The sequence below is a fragment of the Jaculus jaculus genome, chromosome 13 (assembly GCF_020740685.1).
Source record: "Jaculus jaculus isolate mJacJac1 chromosome 13, mJacJac1.mat.Y.cur, whole genome shotgun sequence".
Taxonomy (NCBI): Eukaryota; Metazoa; Chordata; class Mammalia; order Rodentia; family Dipodidae; genus Jaculus; species Jaculus jaculus.
The window spans coordinates 6,898,840-6,918,589 of NC_059114.1; the positions used below are offsets into that span (position 1 = coordinate 6,898,840).

Sequence of the window (19,750 nt, forward strand, 5' to 3'; positions counted from 1 at the left end):
GGTAGTGTGTGTCTGCTGCATCTTATAATTTATTTTGTCCAGATGTTTGCTAGTTTGATCGTGAATCTGAAATCATGATGTCAGGTACTTAGTACCCACGAAGGTCCCCACAAAAATCACAGTCAAACACATAGATAAACGCATAGGTCTCATCACCTTCATGTCCTGAATGATCATGAACCCTCACATTGCCCTAAGACATACACAGGGTCACGATTCCTGACTCGATTCTGCCTCCCAAAGCACGTGGTGGACATGAAGGGGGCCGCACAGCTGCTGAAAGAAAGACGGGGCTGGAGGGACAGCTCAGTGGTTAAGGCACTTGCCTGCAAAGCCAAAGGACCCAAGTCGCCACATAAAGCCAGATGCACAAGGTGGCACATGCATCTGGAGTTCATTTGCAGTGGCTGGAGGCCCTGGCACACACATTCTCTTATTCTCCTTCTCTCATTCTCTAATAAATAAGTAAATAAATAAATAAAATTTAAACAAAAGAAAGAGAACCAAAACACAAGTTGTCCAACTCCTAGACCAGTTTTGTCATTCCTGGCAAAGCCAGCAAGGACAGATTGGGGAAAAGATCACCTCAGAATGTCCACTTAGGGTGGACAGATGCGGGTTCCCGAATCGGGGTCTCCGTGCTAGTGTAGGAACTGAACAATGGGAAGCGGAAGTGACTTAACCAAGGCCCCCTGGTTAGCGAATGGTGCCAAGGCTTGTGCCAGCGCGCTGGGATGTGGCGGGAGCAGCTTAGTAAATTCCAGATGTGGCACAGGGGCCACAGAGGGCACAGGTCCTCTGGGAGGGGTTGCCATGGAGACACATGCTAAGGAGTTAGGCAGGCCAGCCTTCCTTGGTCTCCGCGCATCTGGCTGGAGGAAGACCACGCTCCTAACACCTGCTCCATTTCTCCCTCTTCTTCCGTATTCCGGCTTCTGCAGCTGTGTCCCAAATCCGGGGCTTGCTGGTGTTTCAAAGGCCTAAAAATAGAGTCGCCCCCCCACACACACACACCAATTCCCCGCCAAGTAATTCTAGAAACCATCTCCCTAGCCCCTTCTTCTTGCAGACACCCACGAGATCTCCTTTCTCCAAATAAAATTGTGATGAAATCCTGGGAAGAGCCATTGGCTTCTCAGAATGACTTTCCAGCAGACAATGAGGCACTCCATTTTCCCCAGAAACACATTAGAGCTGCAAATTAATTACACGACGTAATTAGCTCCCTTCTCCAAATCCGTGCCGTGTGCACTTTGGCACAAGAACAGGGACGGTGGGGCTGCCTTAGTGACAGGATCTTGCAGGAGGAAAATCCAATTCAGCCAGAGGAAGGCTCTGCGATGATGGCCTCTGGGTGGCGGTCTCCAGGTCACAGCCACTGTTCATTGATGGTATACATTCCTTTCTATTTTTAATTTTTATTTATATATTATTTATTTGCAAGCAGAGAGAGACAGACAAAGAGAATGGGCACACCAGAGGCTCTAACTAGTGCAAATCAACTCCAGATACGTGTGCCACTTTGTGCATCTGGCCTTACGTGGGCACTGACTGGGGAATCGAACCCGGGTCTTCAGTCTGTGCAGGCAAGTGCCTTAACCACTGGGCAGTCCTTGCATTTTGCTTTTGAAGATTCTGCCAATTATCGCTTTCGTTGTGACAGATAAGAAGTTGTGTTGCTGTGAACTAATTCGCTAAATATTTGGATGTTTTCTTGGTTGGATTAAACCAGGTTAGCCCTTCAGTGTCAGACAGAATTCTAGCTGCTTCCTGGGCCTGGCAAGTGAGTGGCTGGGCGATTCTGTCTGACTTTAAATCCTAACCTGAGTCTTCTCCCTCCTGGATCCACTCACAGCGGCTCACGAGTGGTTTCACTGGGACCCCCACTCCAGCCAATGGGAGTGTGTACAGTCTATCAAAGCCGGTATCCACGCTGGTCTTTACCGCCGCCATGTGGTCGAGTGGAGTAACTGAAGCATCTTGGGATGAGGCTCAGCGTGTTCCCAGTCTGTCAGCAGCGAGCATGTTGGGAGTGGTTTAGACTGTGACCCCGTACACTCAGGCTCGAATCTCCAGTCTCCGGTTGGCCTCAGAACCCTACCTGGGAACAGGCGTGTCACTGGAGGCGGATCTTGGAGTCCAGCCCTAAAGTGTGTGTGGGGGCGGATCTTGTTCTGTTTCTTTTTGGGTTTTCCAGGTAAGGTCTGACTCTGGCCCAGCCTCTTAAGGGACTTTGAACGTGTGTTGCTGGCGTCTGGGGGCTTTTCCTTCTAGTCTGTCCTGCTCTTCGCCTCCATGAAAGGAAGCCCTCGACAAAGGCCACCTCCCCATCTAAGGAGGATGTGTTTGTTTTAAAGAGGTGTCACGGAATGACTCGTGCTCAGATCTGCCTGAGATCCAGAACGGCTGGAAGACCACTTCTCACACGGAGCTGGTCAGAGGAGCCCGGATCACGTACCAGTGCGACCCCGGCTACGATATCGTGGGGAGCGACACCCTCACCTGCCAGTGGGACCTCAGCTGGAGCAGTGACCCCCCGTTCTGTGAAAAAAGTAAGAGTTGCTTTGTTTGCCCCCCCCCCGCAACTCGGTGGGTGGTGATGAGTCCCTGGTGGGGGCAGTAGAGAGAGAGAGAATGGGCACACCAGGGCTTCCAGCTACTACAAACGAAGTCCAGACACATGTGCCACCTTGTGCATCTGGCTTACATGGTTACTGGGGAATCGAACCAAGGTTCCCTGGCTTTGCAGGCAGACACCTTAACCACTAAGCCATCTCTCCAGCCCTCGAGCCGGTCTTTACAGACCCAAGCAAAGCAAGCCGCCATTCGAACCCTTGCTCTCCCCTCCACCAAAGGCAGCCAGCTTCCTTTCTGCCAAGCATGAACAACAGCTGAGTCCCCTGTCCTAGAATGGTGGAGGGGCGGCTGGTGGAACAGGAATGCTCCTAGCCTTGGACTGTCAGCTGACCACCAGGGGCATGAACCCAACGTGGAAAGAGACTCCCCTTGGCCTCCTAAAGTCAAGCTCGAGTCCCTTACCTACCCTCTTGCTGGGAGACCTAGGTGACAGTTGGGTCACCCTGTTCTACATGACTTGGGCAAGAACAGCAGTGTCTGCAGCCTTCCGTGTAAACAGAGGAAGCAGCCAGGGAAGGGATGGGGGTGACCTGTCTCCAAAGACCCTTGTGATGTTGAAAGGACTCAGTCGACCATCCAGGTCAGCCACACCAGGGGTTCTAGGTTTCATGTGTGTGCACGCACGTGTGTATGAGCGTGTGTGCACATATGTGCTATCACACTTTCGGAAATGGTGATGGGGGTGCTCAGCTCACCTCCGTGACCCACGGCATCCTTGCAAAACATGCTGAGAGTGTGGAGAGGCCATAACTGGCCCACCATAGGAAGGTCTTCTCACCTCCTTCATTGCTGCCAAGGAAAAGCACAAAACCGAGGTAATACACTTTTTAGTGTTTTAAACTTAACATTCTTAAGGGTTTTTTAAATCTTTATTTATTTATTTGCAAGCAGAGAGAAAGGGAGACACTGTGCAGACTGCTCACTCACAACTGCTGCTGTTTCTTTTTAATATTTTATTTATCTGCAAGCAGAAAAGGGAAGGAGAGACAGAGAAAGAATGGGTGTGCCAGGGCCTCTAGCCACTGCAAATGAACTCCAGACACATAATCGCTTTGTGCATGCGGCCTTACGTGGGTACTTGGGAATCAAACCCAGATGGTCAGGCTTTGCAAGCAAGCACCTTTAACCACTGAGCCATCTCTCCAGCCCACAACTGCTTTTTTGTTGGCTGTCTGTTTTTTTCTGGGGTAGGGTCTTGCTCTAGCCCAGGCTGACCTGGAATTCACTGTGTAGTCTCAGGGTGGCCTCGAACTCACGGCAATCCTCCTACCTCTGCCTCCGAGTGCTGGGATCAAAGGCATGTGCCACCACGCCTGATGATGCTGTCTTTTCAAGTCACGCAGGCTGTCTATTTCTTTCCCTTTTAACTGGCTGGCTGGCTGTCTCGTTTGCAATGACTCTTTTAAAGTGTGTGTGTGTGTGTGTGTGTGTGTGTGCACGCGCGCGCGCGCACGCGTGCGTGCTTGGTTTTTTCAAGGTAGGGTCTCGCTCTAGCCCAGGCTGACCTGGAATTCACTATGTAGTCTCAAAGTGGCCTCAAACTCATGGTGATCCTCCGACCTCTGCCTCCATGTGCTGGGATTAAAGTAGTGAGCCACCACGCCTGGCTCTTAAAATATCTTTTATTTATTTGAGAGAGAGAGAGAGAGAAAGTATGGGTATGTCAGTGCCTCCTGCACTGCAAACGAACTCCAGACACATGCACCACTTTGTGCCTCTGAGTGGAGAAGCTCTCTAGATCCTTCTGCAGCCCTGCGGAAGCCTGTGACGTGACAGCGCCTTGTCTGGCGTCTCCACAGTCATGTACTGCACGGACCCCGGCGAGGTGGAGCACTCCAGCCGCCTGATCTCCGACCCCATGCTGCTAGTGGGCACCACCATCCAGTACACCTGCAGCCCGGGCTTCGTGCTGGAAGGAAGCTCGCTCCTGACCTGCTACAGCCGCGAGACAGGGACCCCCATCTGGACATCTCGCCTGCCCCACTGTGTCTGTGAGTCTTGCATTCTGAGCACATCGCTTCGGGGGGCTTCCTTCCTGATGTGCAGCTCCAGGAGGAGGTCGCCCATGGTGGAGGGGGGTCTCGTTTGATGACCACCCAGCCCAGGCTACTGACACCGACCAGGGCTCCTTCCTACCTAATCACCTCGGGTACCAAAGAGCAGAGACGGGAGCCGAATTTTAAGGCTGTTTTACTCAGAAAGGCAGTGATCTTATTTATCTTATTTTATTTACAAGAAAAGAGAGACAGAGAGAGAGAGAGAGAGAATGGGTGCACCAGGGCCACCAGCCACCACAAGCAAACTCCATATGCATGCCCCCACTTTGTGCATCTGGCCTTACAGGGGTTCTGGGGAGTTGAACCTGGATCGTTAGACTTTGTAGGCAAGGGCCTTAACTGCTGAGCCATCTCTCCAGCCCAAGGCAGTAATCTTGAAGACGGTGAATGAATACCCTAGAGAGCTGCAGTCAAAGCTAAAATCCAGTACAGAGACAGACAGTGTAAGCAGAAGTTCATTTTCCAGCCAGGCGTGGTGGCGCACACCTTTAATCCCAGCACTCAGGGAGGCAGAGGTAGGAGGATCGCAGTGAGTTCGAGGCCACCCTGAGACTACATAGTGAATTCCAGGTCAGCCTGAGCTAGAGTGAGACCCTACCTCGGAAAAAAAAAAAAAAAAAGATGAAGAAAAAACAACAGAAATCACAAGGAGTTTCCTGTGAATTCACTGGCAGTGACGTGATTATCCCAGAACGGCTGAGGAACCTGGATACTAATGGACATGCAGACTCAGGGCCAGGCCCCCTGTGACAGACACAGCGAGTGCCCAGTTGTAAGCAGACACAACCAAGGCTGTCAGCCCCTGAGAGACCACGAAGAGACCAAAGGATTCTCCCAGGAGATTCAAGGGCTGGCCCTGCAGACAGCAGTCGCCAGGCCCAGGACCTCAGACCTGCTACTTCTGGCCAGCATTCATGCCCATGAGCCACCTGAGAGCTAGACTCAAAATGGAAGCCCACTTTAAAATGCCATTTTTTAAACATTTTATTCATTTATTTGTGAGAGAGAGAATGAGCACACCAGGGCCTCTAGCCACTGCAAACAAACTTCAGACACATGTGCCACCTTGTGCATCTAGCTTATGTGGGTCCTAGGAAATCAAACTTGGGTCCTTGGGCTTTGCAGGCAAGTGCCTTAACCGCTAAGCCATTTCTCCAACCCCTGGAGATACTTTTTAAAAGAAAGGGTTTCTTGCTAATGGGGCACTCTCTCCAAACATCCTCTGGGCCACAGCAATCCCAGGATGACCAAGCCGCTAGCCTCCTCTGAAAACCATCTTTCCCTAAAATCAGTGGCACCTTCAGAGCCAAGCGAAGCCTGCTTCCCCAACACCCATGCTAATGAGCTGTGAGCCCCGTGAGGTGTCAAGATACCACAAGACTCCCGGACCCCCAAACCCTTGGAAGGAGTGGGGGTGGCAGCCACGCCACAGACTGGCCGGGCTGACGGATCATGACACAAAGGGACAGCACTGGAAGGTAGTTGTCCAGGTCCAGAGGTATCTTTTGGGTGGGATCGCTGGGCGCCCCAATGGCTGGGCAGAGAACAGCCCCAAATCCGATGAGCCTTTGCCCAGCCCTAACCCCCTTCACCCCTCAGTGGCACGTGTCCACTAACAAGCCAGCAGGGAAGGCCCAGAGAGGGTGGGTAGCTTTCCTGAGGCCCCGCCACAGAGAAGGGGAACCCAGGATTCAAACCCAACAGTCAGTAAGACAGTTTATTTTTATTTGCTTATTTATTTTTGGAAAGAGTCAGGAAGAGGCAGAGAGAGAGCAAGAATGGGTGCACCAGGGCCTCCAGCCACTGCAAACGAACTCCAGACACGTGCGCCCCCTTGTGCATCTGGCTCACATGGGTCCTGGGGAGTGGAACCTGGGTCCTTAGGCTTCGCAGGCAAGCGCCTTAATCGCTAAGCCATCCCTCCAGCCCCCCCCCCCCCACAGCATCTTTCACTGCCTCTGCATGAACCTGGGAGGCTTTACAGTTTCCCGAGCCCTCCTGCCGACAAGCCCATCAAGCAGAGGGAGGAGACGGTGCCCCCCCCCACCCGGCTGTCACCACCTCTGTAACATAGTCTCTTCCCGCAGTCATAATTTGGACCCACGGGGGTCCAAAGCCAAGTCCTTCCTTTCCTGGTCCGTTGGCTCCCAGCCGCTTTGGGCAGAGATGAGTCAGTCACAGACTGGCGAAGAGCGAGGGCAACAGTCATGCTTTCGTCCAGCTCTGCCCGCTGACCTCGGGGCAAGTCACTGAGCCCCTCGCGGAGCCCCCGTCTGTGGAGTAGCGCCTAACAGACACCTGAGATGAGGGACTGGGGAAAGAGGGGAGAAGGCTAATTTTGACTCGTAGCTTTTCATTTGGCATTCTAGAATCAGGTTGGCCCTGTTTCTTTGGGCCTGAGAGACACAACATGTGGCAGCCGAAGCCCAGGGCAGGAAAGAGCCCTTCACCTCATCACACAAAAGACCATAGAAAGGCAAGAAGGGACCTCTGGAGAGGTGGCCCAGTGGTTAAGGCACTTGCCTGCAAAGCCTAATGACCCAGGTTCAATTCCCCAGTCCTCACAGTGTAGTGCATCTGTCTGGAGCTCATTTGCAGCTTCCCTCTCTCTCTCTCTCTCTCTCTCTCTCTCTCTCTCTCTCTCTCTTTCTCTAATTAAATAAATAAAAATATTTGGAAAAAAAGACAAGGGTTGGAGAGATGGCTTAGTGGCTAAGGCACTTGCCTGTGAAGCCTAAGGACCCAGGTATGACTGCCCAGAACCCACGTAAGCCAGACGCACAAGGTGATGCATGTGCACAAGGTCACGTGAGCGCAAAGCAGTGCACGCGTCTGGAGTTCAAGTGCAGTGGCTAGAGACCCTGACACGCCTATTCTCTCTCTCTTTCTCTCTCTCTTTCTCTCTGTCTCTCGTTCTCTCCTCTTGTTCTCTTTCTCTCTCACTCACATTAAAAAAAAATTTTTAAGCCGGGTGTGATAGTTCACGCCTTTAATCCCAGCACTGGGAGGCAGAGGTAAGAGGATCGCCATGAGTTCGAGGCCACCCTGAGACTCCATAGTGAATTCCAGGTCAGCCTGGGCTAGAGTGAGGCCCTACCTCAAAACAACAACAACAAAAAAATTAAAGGCAAGAAGAGACAGGCACCGCAGGGGGGGGCGGGGCAAGAGGTCCCAGTAGGTGGTGGGCACACGGAGGTGCTCAGTGCTGCGCTGACTTGCCCAGTCTCGCTGAGGAAGACCCGAACCATTTGCAACAGACGCGCGCGCCCCGAAGCCAGTTCTGAGTGTCTTGCTCCACGAGGCTCCGGCACTGGAGAAAACAGAGAGAAGAGGCAGGTTTGGTGATGCCCACATGACCATCTCCGGCCCCGGGGGAGCGCAAAGAAGCCAGACCACTTGCAACAGGAGCGCCCCAACACGCTAGACCTGTGGGTTGTCAAACGGAGGCGATCTTGCTGGCAGTTTGCCAGAAGCCAATGGCTGCCCCAGGCTGCGGGGGTGGGGCGCAGCTGAACATTCTCCCTGCCCAGGGCACCCCCATGCACCAGGAGGTTGCTACTACCAGAGGTGACAAAACCTGCCTTGGATGATTTCATCTCCCAGTGCGGTGACAAGAGTCGGGCCACATCCCAGCTAAGGTTGGGGGTTTGGTCCAGCCCGCTTCCTCAACAGACAGGAGACCCCGCCCAGAGAGGGAGGGCGGCTCCTCCAATGTCACACAGCCCACTGGGGCCTCCAGCTTCCAGTCTGAGCCTCTGTCCCTGTCACTCCCCTGCCGCCTAGTGGGAGCTGAAGACACTAAGGAGAGCTGCTGCAGCCGGGAAGCTCTTGTTGAAATCCTTCTCCACAGATGAGTGGCTGAAAGTTGAACTAGACCAGCTTGAGAGCCAGAGAATCCCTGAGTTCAAATCCCAGCGCAAACGTTTCCTTCTCAGGAGCCTCCTCATCTGAACATCGGCCGCACAGAGCGCCGTGGACGGTGCCGCCCATCTCCTCAGAGGCTCGCCTCCCCCAGCCGTGGCCGGGCACCCTCAGCAAATGGCAACAGTCCTGGGCCTCATTTGCTCGGGCTCCAAAGGAGGAGGACCACAGCTGTGTCGTGGGATTGGAGTTGTGAGGATGAAGACATGTCAGAGCTCTGTCAGCCAGCACTGCTGAGGCAGGAGGGCATGACGTCAAGGCAGCCAGGACTGCACACTAGTAAGACTGTCTTGAAGGATCCCCTCAAGCCGGGCGAGGTGGCGCACGCCTTTAATCCCCGCACTCGGGAGGCAGAAGTAGGAGGATCTCTGTGAGTTCGAGACCAGGCTGAGACTACAGAGAGAATTCCAGGTTAACCTGGACTACAGTGAAACTCTATCTCAAAAACAAAACAAAACAAAAAAGATCCCCTCCACCTGAAACTTCAAGGAGTGCCTAGTGGGAAGGGGACTGTCAGGAATGTTGGCTATTTTGGTCATGACTATCCCACCTGGGAAGATTTGGAGAGGTGACTGAAGTTCTGTGCAGTTTGTCAGCCAGAAAAGAGACGGTCATGGCTGGAGAGATGGCTTAGCAGTTAAGGCACTTGCCTAAAAAGTCTAAGGACCCAGGTTCAATTTCCCCAGAACCCACATAAGCCAGATGCACAAGGTGCATCTCTAATAAATAAATTAATTAAAATAAAATACAAAGGAGAGCCGGGCATGGTGGCACATACCTTTAATGCCAGCACTTGGGAGGCAGAGGTAGGAGGATCACTGAGTTTGAAGTCACTCTGAGACTACATACTGAATTCCAGGTCAGCCTGTGCTACAGAGAGACCCTACCTCTGGAAAATAAAAAGCAAGGGGGTGCTAGAGAGATGGCTTTGTCGGTGAGGTGCTTGCCTGCAAAGCCCAGGGATCCAGGTTCAATTCTCCAGGACCCACGTAAGCCAGAAGGTAGCACATGCGTCTGGAGTTCGTTTGCAGCGGCTAGAGGCCCTGGCGTGCCCTTTCTCTCTCTCTCCCTCCCTCTCCCTCTCTCCCCCCGTCCCTCTCTCTCTCTCCTCCATGACTGTAGGTGCCTCACGCCCTTGCCACCACACGTTCCCCTCCACAGCGGACTGTATCCCCTCCAACCGTCCTTCCTCAAGTTGTAGATGTCACCTAGGTTGTCACTCCACCAAGGACAGTGACGAAAACACCAGCCAAGACACTTAACCACCGGCTGACATTGACAGGAGTCTTAGGTGGCACGCTTGCACAGGCCTGGAGTCCCCGCACTTTAAAGAGCCTGAAACCAGAGACCTGTCCCAAAATAAACACATACGCTGGGGAAACACTGGTGCGGTACATACTGCCGTTGGGCGACATGAAGGCAGGAGGCATGTCTCTCTGACCTGCAGGAGGCAAGGGCAGTGACTGGCACACAGCAGATGCCCAGGAAATATTTGCAGTGTTCATTAATCTTTGTTAACTCATGAAAGAATTCTATGGAAGGGTTTCCAGAAATCTTCTGGGGAGACACCGCCATCTACTGGTCAATTCTGTGTACTGCAGGAACTGCTCTGCGCTGGCATTCACTGCTGGATGACGGAACCGGCTGGGCTCCATTGCAACCCTACCTGGAAATATATGTAGATAGTAAACCTCTTGAGATAGATAGAGAGAGAATGGCTGTGCCAGGGCCTCAAGCCACTGCAAATGAACTCCACACGCATGCACCCCTTTGTGCATCTTGCTTACATGGTCCTGGGGAATCAAACCCCAGTCCTTAGGCTTTGCAGGCATACGCCTTAACCACTAAGCCATCTGTCCAGCCCAAGATAGTAAACTTTATGCTGTGAGGATTTGCCACAATCTTAAATTCTTTGAAGTGTTTCAGGATGTGTGGTGCGATGTGCAAAGTAATGTGTGCTGGTTGTCAAACCCAGTGTTAAAAACGAGGTCTCAGCTCACCACCTAGGCCAGGAACGAGTTGCTGAAGTCAGGGCTGCAACACAAAAGATGAGCCACTAGGAGATAGTGTGTGCCTATTGGTTGGGACTGGGCACTGCCCCTCCCACTGTCTCCAGGGCCCTGAACCCCCAGTTTGCCTGACAGACTCAATCCCAGCAAGACAGTAGATCTATCAGGTGATGGCAGGAGGCATCAGAGAAGGCTTCCTGGAGGAGGAATGGTTAGGGCAGACTATCAAAAGACATGACCTGTCCCGCCACGTGGATGGGCTAGTCGTAACTGGAGAAGTGAGAAGAGCATTTTCTTCACTAAGCACCACCACAGCCCACCACTGAACAGCTACCACGTGCCGAGAACAATCTAAGCTTTTTGTTTTGTTTTGTTTTGTTTTGTTTTGTTTTGTTTTGTTTTGTTTTGTTTTGTTTTGTTTTGTTTTGTTTTGAAGTTAGGGTCTTGCTGTAGCCCAGGTTCACCTGGAACGCACTCTGTAATCTCAGGCCAACCTCGAACTCATGGTGATCCTCCTGCCTGTGCCTCCCCTGAGTGCTGGTGTTTTACATATTTTTATTTATTCTTATTTATTTATTTGACAGAGAAAGAGGGAGAGAGAAACAGAGAGAATGGGCGCACCAGGGCTCTGGCCACTGCAAATGAACTCCAGACACATGCACCCCCTTGTACATCTGGCTAACGTGGGTCCTGGGGAATTAAACCTGGGTCCTTTGGCTTTGCAGGCAAATGTCTTAACCACTAAGCCATCCCTCCAGCCCCCAGCTTATTATTTTATTTAGTCCTGCAAATTCCTGAGCTACACACTAGCGCTCCCATTTTGCTAATTTGGAAACTGAAGATCCATGGCAGTCCTGTTATTGACTGGAGGTCACGAAGCTGCTAAATGAGGTTTAACCCTGACTCCACAGCCCCATTCATTCTGCCACTGCCCTCATGTAGGATGTGGGCAGTTTGGGTACAAGGAAAGACCAGTCTGGAGACTGCATAGTGAATTCCAGATCAGCCTGGGCTAGACTGAAACCTTACCTCAGAAAAAAAAAAAAATATATAGAGAGAGAGGGAGGAAGGAAGGAAAGAGGGAGGGAGGGAAGGAGGGAGCAAAGGAAGGAAGGTAGGAAGGAGGAAGAGAAGGAAGGAAAGAAGGAAGGAGGAAGAGAAGGAAGGAAAGAAGGAAGGAGGAAGAGAAGGAAGGAAAGAAGGAAGGAGGAAGAGAAGGAAGAAAAGAAGGAAGGAGGGAAGGAAGGAAGGAGAGAGAGAAAGAAGAAAGAAAGAAGGGAGGAAGGGAGGGAAGGAAGGAAGAAGGAGGGAGGGAGGGAAGGAGGGAAGGAAGGAGAGAGGTAAGGAAGGAGGGATGGAGGGAGAGAGGGAAGGAGGGAGGGAGGGAAGGAAGGAAGGAGGGAGGGAGGGAGGAAACAAGGGAAAGCTGAGTCTGAGTACTGGGAAAGTGGGATGGCAGGAGGGGCTGTGCAGAGGGAGCAGATGCTGGAGGGTGGCCAAAGCTAGGTCACCCTGGCTGGGAGCAGGAGACCCTAGAAACTGTCATCTCAGAGAGGCGCGTGGCTCGCATTTCAGCGGAGGAGTCCCTGGCCTGCGACAACCCGGGGTTACCTGAGAATGGCTACCAGATCCTGTACAAGCGGCTGTACCTGCCCGGAGAGTCCCTCACCTTCATGTGCTACGAAGGCTTCGAGCTGATGGGCGAAGTGACCATCCGGTGCATCCTGGGACAGCCGTCCCACTGGAACGGGCCGCTGCCCGTCTGCAAAGGTACAGAAACCGGCAGCAGGGACAAAGAAGCCCCGGTGAGGACCTGCTCCTACCTGTGTCCAGCTCACCTGAGGTCTGGGCTGCTGGGCTTCCTAAAACAGGACAGGCTCCCTCTTTCCTTTGTGTTTTGTTTTGTTTTTGAGAAAGAGAGATGGGCTGGAGAGATGGCTTAGTGGTTAAGGCATTTGTCTGCAAAACCAAAGGACCCAGGTTCGGTTCCCCAGGACCCACGTCAGCCAGATGCACAAGGTAGCACATATATCTGGAATTTGTATGCAGTGAATGAAGACCCTGACATGCCCATTCTCTCTCTCTCTCTCTCTCTCTCTCTCTCTCTCTCTCTCTCTCTCTTTCTCTCTCTCTCTCTCTCTCTCTCTCTTAGAATAAATAAATAAGTAAAAATTTTATTAAAAAGAGAGGGAGAGAGAAATAGGCAGATAGAGAATGAGTGCACTAGCCACCAAAAAGGAACGCCCAGACACATATGTCACCTTGTGCATTTGGCTTTACTCAGGCACTAGGGAATTGAACCTGGGTCCTTTGGCTTTGCTGGTAAGTGCCTTAACCACTAAGCCATCTCTCCAGCCCTGTTTTTTCATTTATTGTTGTCATATTTTTTTTTTTTTGAGGTAGGTCTCACTTTAGCCCAGGCTGACATGTAATTCACTATGTAGTCTCAGGGCGGCCTCGAACTCACAGAGATCTCCCTACCTCTGCCTCCCCAAGTGCTGGGATTGAAGGCGTGCGCCACCACACCCAGCTTGACACTGTCTTGCAACCTGTGCCCTTCACGTCCAGCTTTTGCCTGGGGAAGAAGCAGGTGCCTGGCTGAGACAGCCCTGTGCTCAGCCAGAGTGGAGACTGGTGCCAGAGCAGTGGATATCATGCCAGGAACCTTGAACTCTATGGTTCTGTAAAAACAAGAGTTAATGAAGACAGGTGTTGTTTGGTTGGCTGGCTTTTTTGGTTTTTCAAGGTAGAGTCTCACTCTAGCCCAGGCTGACCTGGAATTCATTATGTAGTCTCAGGGTGGCCTCCAACTCACAGTGATCCTCCCACCTCTGCCTCCTGGGTGCTGGATTAAAGGCGTGCACCACCGTGCTTGGCCAAAACAGTTTTTGATGGAATGCTGAGCATGGTCGATAAACATGCAGTAAACCTGAAACGAAAGCCATGCATACGCACATATGCATTTCCAAGCAGAAAGAGGGTGTCACCCCTCACTGGGGTCTGTGAGCCCCACAGATCACCAAGACTTGGTCCTACACGGAAACCACATGCCTGTCTTCCTAGCCACCGGGATGCTGAGGCAGGAGGATGTTAAGTTCCAGGCCAGCATGTAGCAAGAGTCTGTCTCAAAACAAAAAAGCTAAGAGGGTGTAAGAAACTTAAACAGGCCAGGCATGGTGGCACATGCCTTTAATCCCAGCACTCGGGAGGCAGAAGTGGGAGGGTCACCATGAGTTCAAGGCCACCCTGAGACTACATAGTGAATTCCAGCTCAGCCTGAGCTAGAGTGAGACCCTACCTCAAAAAAAAAAAAAAAGAAAAGAAAAGAAAAGAAAGAAGGAAGGAAGGAAGGAAGGAAGGAAGGAAGGAAGGAAGGAAGGAAGGAAGAAACTTAAACAGGATGTCGAGGGATAGGTCAGCATTAAGGCACTTGTCTGAGAAGCCTAACAACCTGGGTTTAACTCCCCAGTACCCATGTAAGCCAGATGCTGCACATGGGGGCACATGTGTCTGGAATTAGTTTGAAGTGGCTAGAGACCCTGGAGTGCCCATTCTCTCTCCCTCTTTCTCTGTGTGTGTGTATGTGTGTCTCTGTGTCTGCTTGCAAATAAATAAATAAAAATATTTAGAAAGGAAGAAGGCAGGCTGGAGAGATGGTTTAGCAGTTAGGACGCTTGTCTGCAAAGCTCAAGGGCCACGCTCAACTCTCCAGATCCCACATAAGCCAAAGGCACAAGGGGGCGCATGCACACAAGGGGGCGCACGCACCTGGAGTTCGACTGCAGTGGCTGGAGGCCCTGGCGCACCCATTCCCTCTTATTACAAAAGAAAAAGGGGCTGGAGCGATGGCTTAGCAGGTAGGCGCTTGCCTGCAAAGCCAAAGAATCCCGGCTCCGTTCTCCAGGACCCACATAAGCCATATGCACAAGAGGGTACACGCATCTGGAGTTCGTTTGCAGTGGCCAGAGGCCCTGGTGCACCCATTCTCCCTCTCTCCCTTACTCTCTCTGCCTCTTTCTCTCTCTCAAATAAATAAATAATATTTAAAAAGAAAAAGGCCAGGCATGGTGGTGCATGCCTTTAATCCCAGCACTCAGGAGGTAGAAGTAGGAGGATCACCATTAGTTGGAGGCCACTCTGAGACTACAGAGTGAATTCCAGGTCAGCCTGGGCTAGAGCAAGAGCCTACCTTGAAAAAAAAAAAAAAAAAAAAAAAACAGAAAAGAAAGGAAAGGGAAGGGAAGGGAAGGGAAGGGAAGGGAAGGGAAGGGAAGGGAAGGGAAGGGAAGGGAAGGGAAGGGAAGGGAAGGGAAGGGAAGGGAAGGGAAGGGAAGGGAAGGGAAGGGAAGGGAAGGGAAGGGAAGGGAAGGAAGAAAGGGGAAAGGAAGGAAATAAGGGGAAAGGAACAAAGGAAGGGGGAATGAAGGAAGGAAGGAAAAAGGAGGAAGGAAGGAAGAGGGGAAGGAAGGAAGGAAGGAAGGAAGGAAGGAAGGAAGGAAGGAAGGAAGGAAGGAAGGAAGGAAGGAAGAAATTCAAACATTCCTGGTTGAAATCCCACCTCCATCTCTCCAGAGGTGTGACGTCACAGAAACCCCTCTACTTCTCTGCACCTCGGTTTGCCCAACTGTAAAATGGCCATGATTATAGCACGTACCTGGCTGGGCTAGTGGAGGCTCAGGGAGGGGCGTGCACAGAGCGCTGGGCACAACAGGGACAACTGGGGGTCACATCACCATTGGTGAGACTCTCGCCGCTCCTCTTGCTTGCCGTGGCAGGGGCTTGGGCAGGAGACCACTCCCGCGGTTCACAAGGCACACACTGGGTTTCCACACCCAGTCCCTTTAGCCTGGCCTCACACTGACTTCCCCGGGCAGTGACCTCCTTCCTCCCCGCTTTCTCTCTTTCAGTTAATCAAGACAGTTTCGAACACGCTTTGGAAGGTGAGTTCCAGTCCCTATGGAAAACTCCAAACACGTGCAGGCAGGTCCTAGACCACACACACACACAAAAGCAATAATAATTGTCTTGACAGCTTAGGGTCCTGAAGATAAGGTGAAAGGAGTGAGGCAGCCCATACGTGACGGGTGATGGGGACCATAACGGAGCAGAGCTGGGAAGCCACAGCCCTGTAACTTCTTTCTAGCCATAGGTGCTGTTGGGCAACTAAAAAGTATAGTCTTGGGCTGGAGAGGTGGCTCAGCAGTTAAGGTGCCTGCCTGAAAAGCCTAAGGACCCAAGTTCAGTTCCCCAGTACCCATGGAAAGCCAGATGCACAAGGTGGAGCACGTGTCTGGAGTTTGTCTGCAGTGGCTAGAGGCCCTGGCTGGCAGGCCGGTTCTCTCAGTAACTCTGTCTCACACACACACTCTCTCTCTTTCTCTCTCTCTCCTTAAATAAATAATGTTTTATTTATTATTTTTTTATTAACAACTTCCATGATTGTAAACAATATCCCATGGTAATACTCTCCCTAACCGTCCCCCACTTTCCCCTTTGAAACTCCACTCTCCATCACATCCCCTCCCCCTCTCAATCAGTCTCTCTTTTATTTTGATGTCATGATCTTTTTCTTCTATTATGATGGTCTTGTGTAGGTAGTGTCAGGCACTATGAGGTCATGGATATCCAGGCCATTTTGTGTCTGGAGGAGCATGTTGTAAGGAGTCCTACCCTTTCTTTGGCTCTTACATTCTTTCCACCACCTCTTTCACAATAGCCCCTTATACTTGGAAGGTGTGATAGAGATATTGCAGTGCTGAGCACTCCTGTCATTTCTTTCTAGCATCATGGTGCCTTCTGAGTCATCCCAAGGTCACTGCCATCTGAAAAGAGAGGGTTCTCTACCCAAAGTGAGAGTAGCATTATTATAAGGGTATGAACATTAAGAGAAGTGCTTACTGGGCAGTTTGATGAGCATAGTATAGACATTTAGCCAGACAGCAGCAGACGTTATGCCCCTAGGGTTCATGACTACCCCTGTTTTAGGTTTTCAGTATCGGGGATGTAATCCCTGCCATGGAGCGGGCCTCCCGGCCAATTAGAGGGCAGTTGTTAAATAAATATTTTGTAAAAGGCAGCCTCCTTCAGTCCACCTCCCATCCCATCTCAGTCCTTCCTTCCCCTCCCTGTTGCTATTCTTTGACCAAAATCTCTCAAGCGTGGTTGTCTTGTGTGGACAGGAGAGAAAACTACTCAACGCTTTCTTTTCTTCTCTGTGTTTTGGGGTTGTTTTTTTTGTTTGTTTGTTTGTTTGTTTTCTGGCTTTTTTGTTGTTGTTTTTGTTTTGTTTTGTTCTTCAAGCTAGGGTCTCACTGTGGTCCAGGCTGACCTGGAATTAACTCTGTAGTCTCAGGGTGGCCTTGAACTCATGGTGATCCTCCTACCTCTAACTCCCCGAGTGCTGGGATTAAAAGCATGCGCCACCGCGCCCAGCTTGTTTTCTGGCTTTTTAAGGTAGGGTATCGCTCTAACCCAGGCTGTCCTGGAATTCACTATGTAGTCTCAGGGTGGCCTTGAACTCATGGCGGCCCTCCTACCTCTGCCTCCCTAATGCTGGGATTAAAGGCATGCGCCACCACGCCGGGCTAACTCTCCTCTGTGTTTTTATCCTTCCCTGGCCCTCCCATGCACCAAGCCTTGAGACTTCCATCCCCCTTCCCGCTACATTTCGCGCCAAGGCCTGTGACGCCAGTAGTTGCTACACAACTATATGTACACACACTTCCCTGTTTCCCTTAGACCCGTCAGTCCCGTTTCTGCCATCAACAGATTTCTGACAGTAGCACCCTCTGGGTTCGGGGCTGTGTGAGTAGCTTGCTCTTTTTAGCTAGTGTTCCTTGTAACAGGTGACATCTTAATCCAGCAAGGAGCACAGAGCTCAAAGATAAGCCTCGGGGTCTGGAGAGATCACTTAGCAGTTAAGGCCCTTGACTGAGAACCCTAAGGACCCATGTGAGCCAGATGCACAAGGTGGCGCATGCGTCCGGAGTTCGTTTGCAGTGTCTAGAGGCCACGGTGTCCCCATTCTCTCTCTCAAATAAATAAAATAGATAAAGCTAAGCCACGGGAAGAGGCATTAGCAGTTCCACAGCATTCCTCCATGCGGGCTCCCCCCGGCCTCTCGCTGTACGGTGACGGCAGCATAAAGGAGGTTGCATGATTCCATCGACTATATTTAGATCGATTTCTCAGGGGCTGAAGAGATGGCTCAGCGGTTAAGGCACTTGCCTGCAAAGCGTAGAGACTGGGGTTCGATTCCCCAGTACCCAAGTAAAGCCAGAGGCACAAGGAGGCACATGCATCTGGAGTTCGTTTGCAGTGGCTGGAGGGTCTGGCGCCCCCATTCCCTCTGTCTGTGTCTCTTCTCCTTATCTCTCTCTCTGCTTCTTAAAAAATAATAATAAATGAACAAATAAATAAATTGATTGGTTTTCTTTCCAGAGGCTAACTAGCTGTAACGTGGAGCACGGCTGAGCTCTGCGAGATGTCACTGTGGAGGAGGGCAGAGGCCGAGCTTCCGGCAGTGACAGTGGGAAGGGGGTCTTGTCCTGGATCTGTGCTGGGAAAGCCCCCTGCCCCTCCTCAGTCCGCCTCCCTTAGTCCTGGCCGCTGTGTCTCACGCACCGGGGTCGGTGGGCCAGCAAGCAAGGGGGCAAGGTTGAGCAGGCTGGTCCAAGACACGGTGGGTGGGAATCCAGCCGCCAAGCTCTGGGAGGGCTCCCCACACACACACACACACACACACACCCCACCCCCTGCCAGTGCCCGCAGCTCGCAGACGTGAGGAGGCAGTGTCATTCCCGGACTTTCCTTGTGCCGGCCTCAAGTGGGATCAGAGCTCGGTTTCAGGCACACCCCGCCTCTAGCGGGCCTGCGCGATCAGCCTGATTCCCTGGCCCGCTGGTCACCACAAGGAGCCCACAGCGGCGCCTCAGCCACCACCCCTCTGAGATGGCTCCCCCAGGGCCTAAGACCCTGTGGGAAGCGAGACTCAGGGGCCTGTGTGTTCAGTAGCAGAAGCGGCAGCAGAGTCATCGCTGGAAGGTGGGAACATGGCGCTGGCCATCTTCATCCCTGTCCTGCTCATCTCCTTGCTGCTGGGAGGAGCCTACATCTACATCACCAGGTAGGTGCGCAGTGCGCTCCATAGTGGCAGTGCGCCAGGCGTGGTGGTGCACGCCTTTAATCCCAGCACTCAAGGAGGCAGAGGCAGGAGGATCGCCGTGAGTTTGAGACCACCCTGAGACTCCATAGTGAATGGCAGGTCAGCCTGGGCTAGAGCAAGACCCTACCCCGGAAAAAAAAAATTACAGGGCTGGAGAAGATGGCTTAGCAGTTAAGGCATTTGCCTGCAAAGCCAAAGGACCCCAGTTCAATTCCCCAGGACCCATGTAAGCCAGATGCACAAGGGGGTGCATGTGTCTAGAGTTTGCAGTGGCTGGAGGCCCTGGTGCGCCCATTCTCTCTCTCTCTCTCCCCGTCTTTCTCTCTAAAAAAATAAATAAATAAAATATATTAAAGTATTTTTTTTAAATCATACTGATGGGAAATGAACCCTCAGGTGCTCTTGATGAAGGAGGGCATTGTACTGTGTGGGACAGTCTGACACAGAGCCACCACAGTTAGGGGGCAGCTACCAGCTGCCTGGCCACCTCCGGGCTCTGAGAACATCACCACGAGCAAAAAAGAAGGAGTGTTGGCCCCGTGGAGCTGAGGCTCAAATGCCAGGAAGCTGGCGGTACCCAGAACGAATAAGCATCTAGCACGGTGGGGAGGAAAGATACCTGGGGAGGGCGAGCTAAAGACCTGGAGAAGCGGCGGTGGGTGCATGCTTGGGAAGGTAGAGCAGCTGGAAGAAGCCACAGTAAGAAATGAACTTTTTAAAAGCCGGGCGTGGTGGTGCACGCCTTTAATCCCAGCACTCGGGAGGTAGAGGTAGGAGGATCGCTGTGAGTTGGAGGCCACCCTGAGACTCCATAGTGAATTCCAGGTCAGCCTGAACTAGAGACCCTACCTTGGGGGGGGGTTGGAAAAAATGGGGGCTGGAGAGATGGCTTAGCAGTTAAGGCACTTGCCTCTGAAGCCAAAGGACCCTGGTTCGAAGCTTGATTCCCCAGGACACACGTA

The 19,750-nt window shown here is 52.0% G+C and overlaps 1 protein-coding gene across 5 annotated transcripts in view; it reads left to right on the forward strand.

Moving 5' to 3' along the window:
- Sez6l (seizure related 6 homolog like) overlaps window positions 1-19,750 on the forward strand; it is a 183,744-nt gene that overhangs the window by 161,759 nt on the left and 2,235 nt on the right. For 2 of the 5 annotated variants that reach the window (XM_045133122.1, XM_045133125.1), the window contains 5 exons: window positions 2,358-2,552; window positions 4,437-4,628; window positions 12,200-12,394; window positions 15,532-15,564; window positions 18,635-18,749. In XM_045133122.1, coding sequence (XP_044989057.1) covers window positions 2,358-2,552; window positions 4,437-4,628; window positions 12,200-12,394; window positions 15,532-15,564; window positions 18,635-18,749 — 730 coding nt within the window. The remainder of the gene's footprint in view (window positions 1-2,357; window positions 2,553-4,436; window positions 4,629-12,199; window positions 12,395-15,531; window positions 15,565-18,634; window positions 18,750-19,750) is intronic. The other 3 variants (XM_045133123.1, XM_045133124.1, XM_045133126.1) reach the window with 3 other exon arrangements.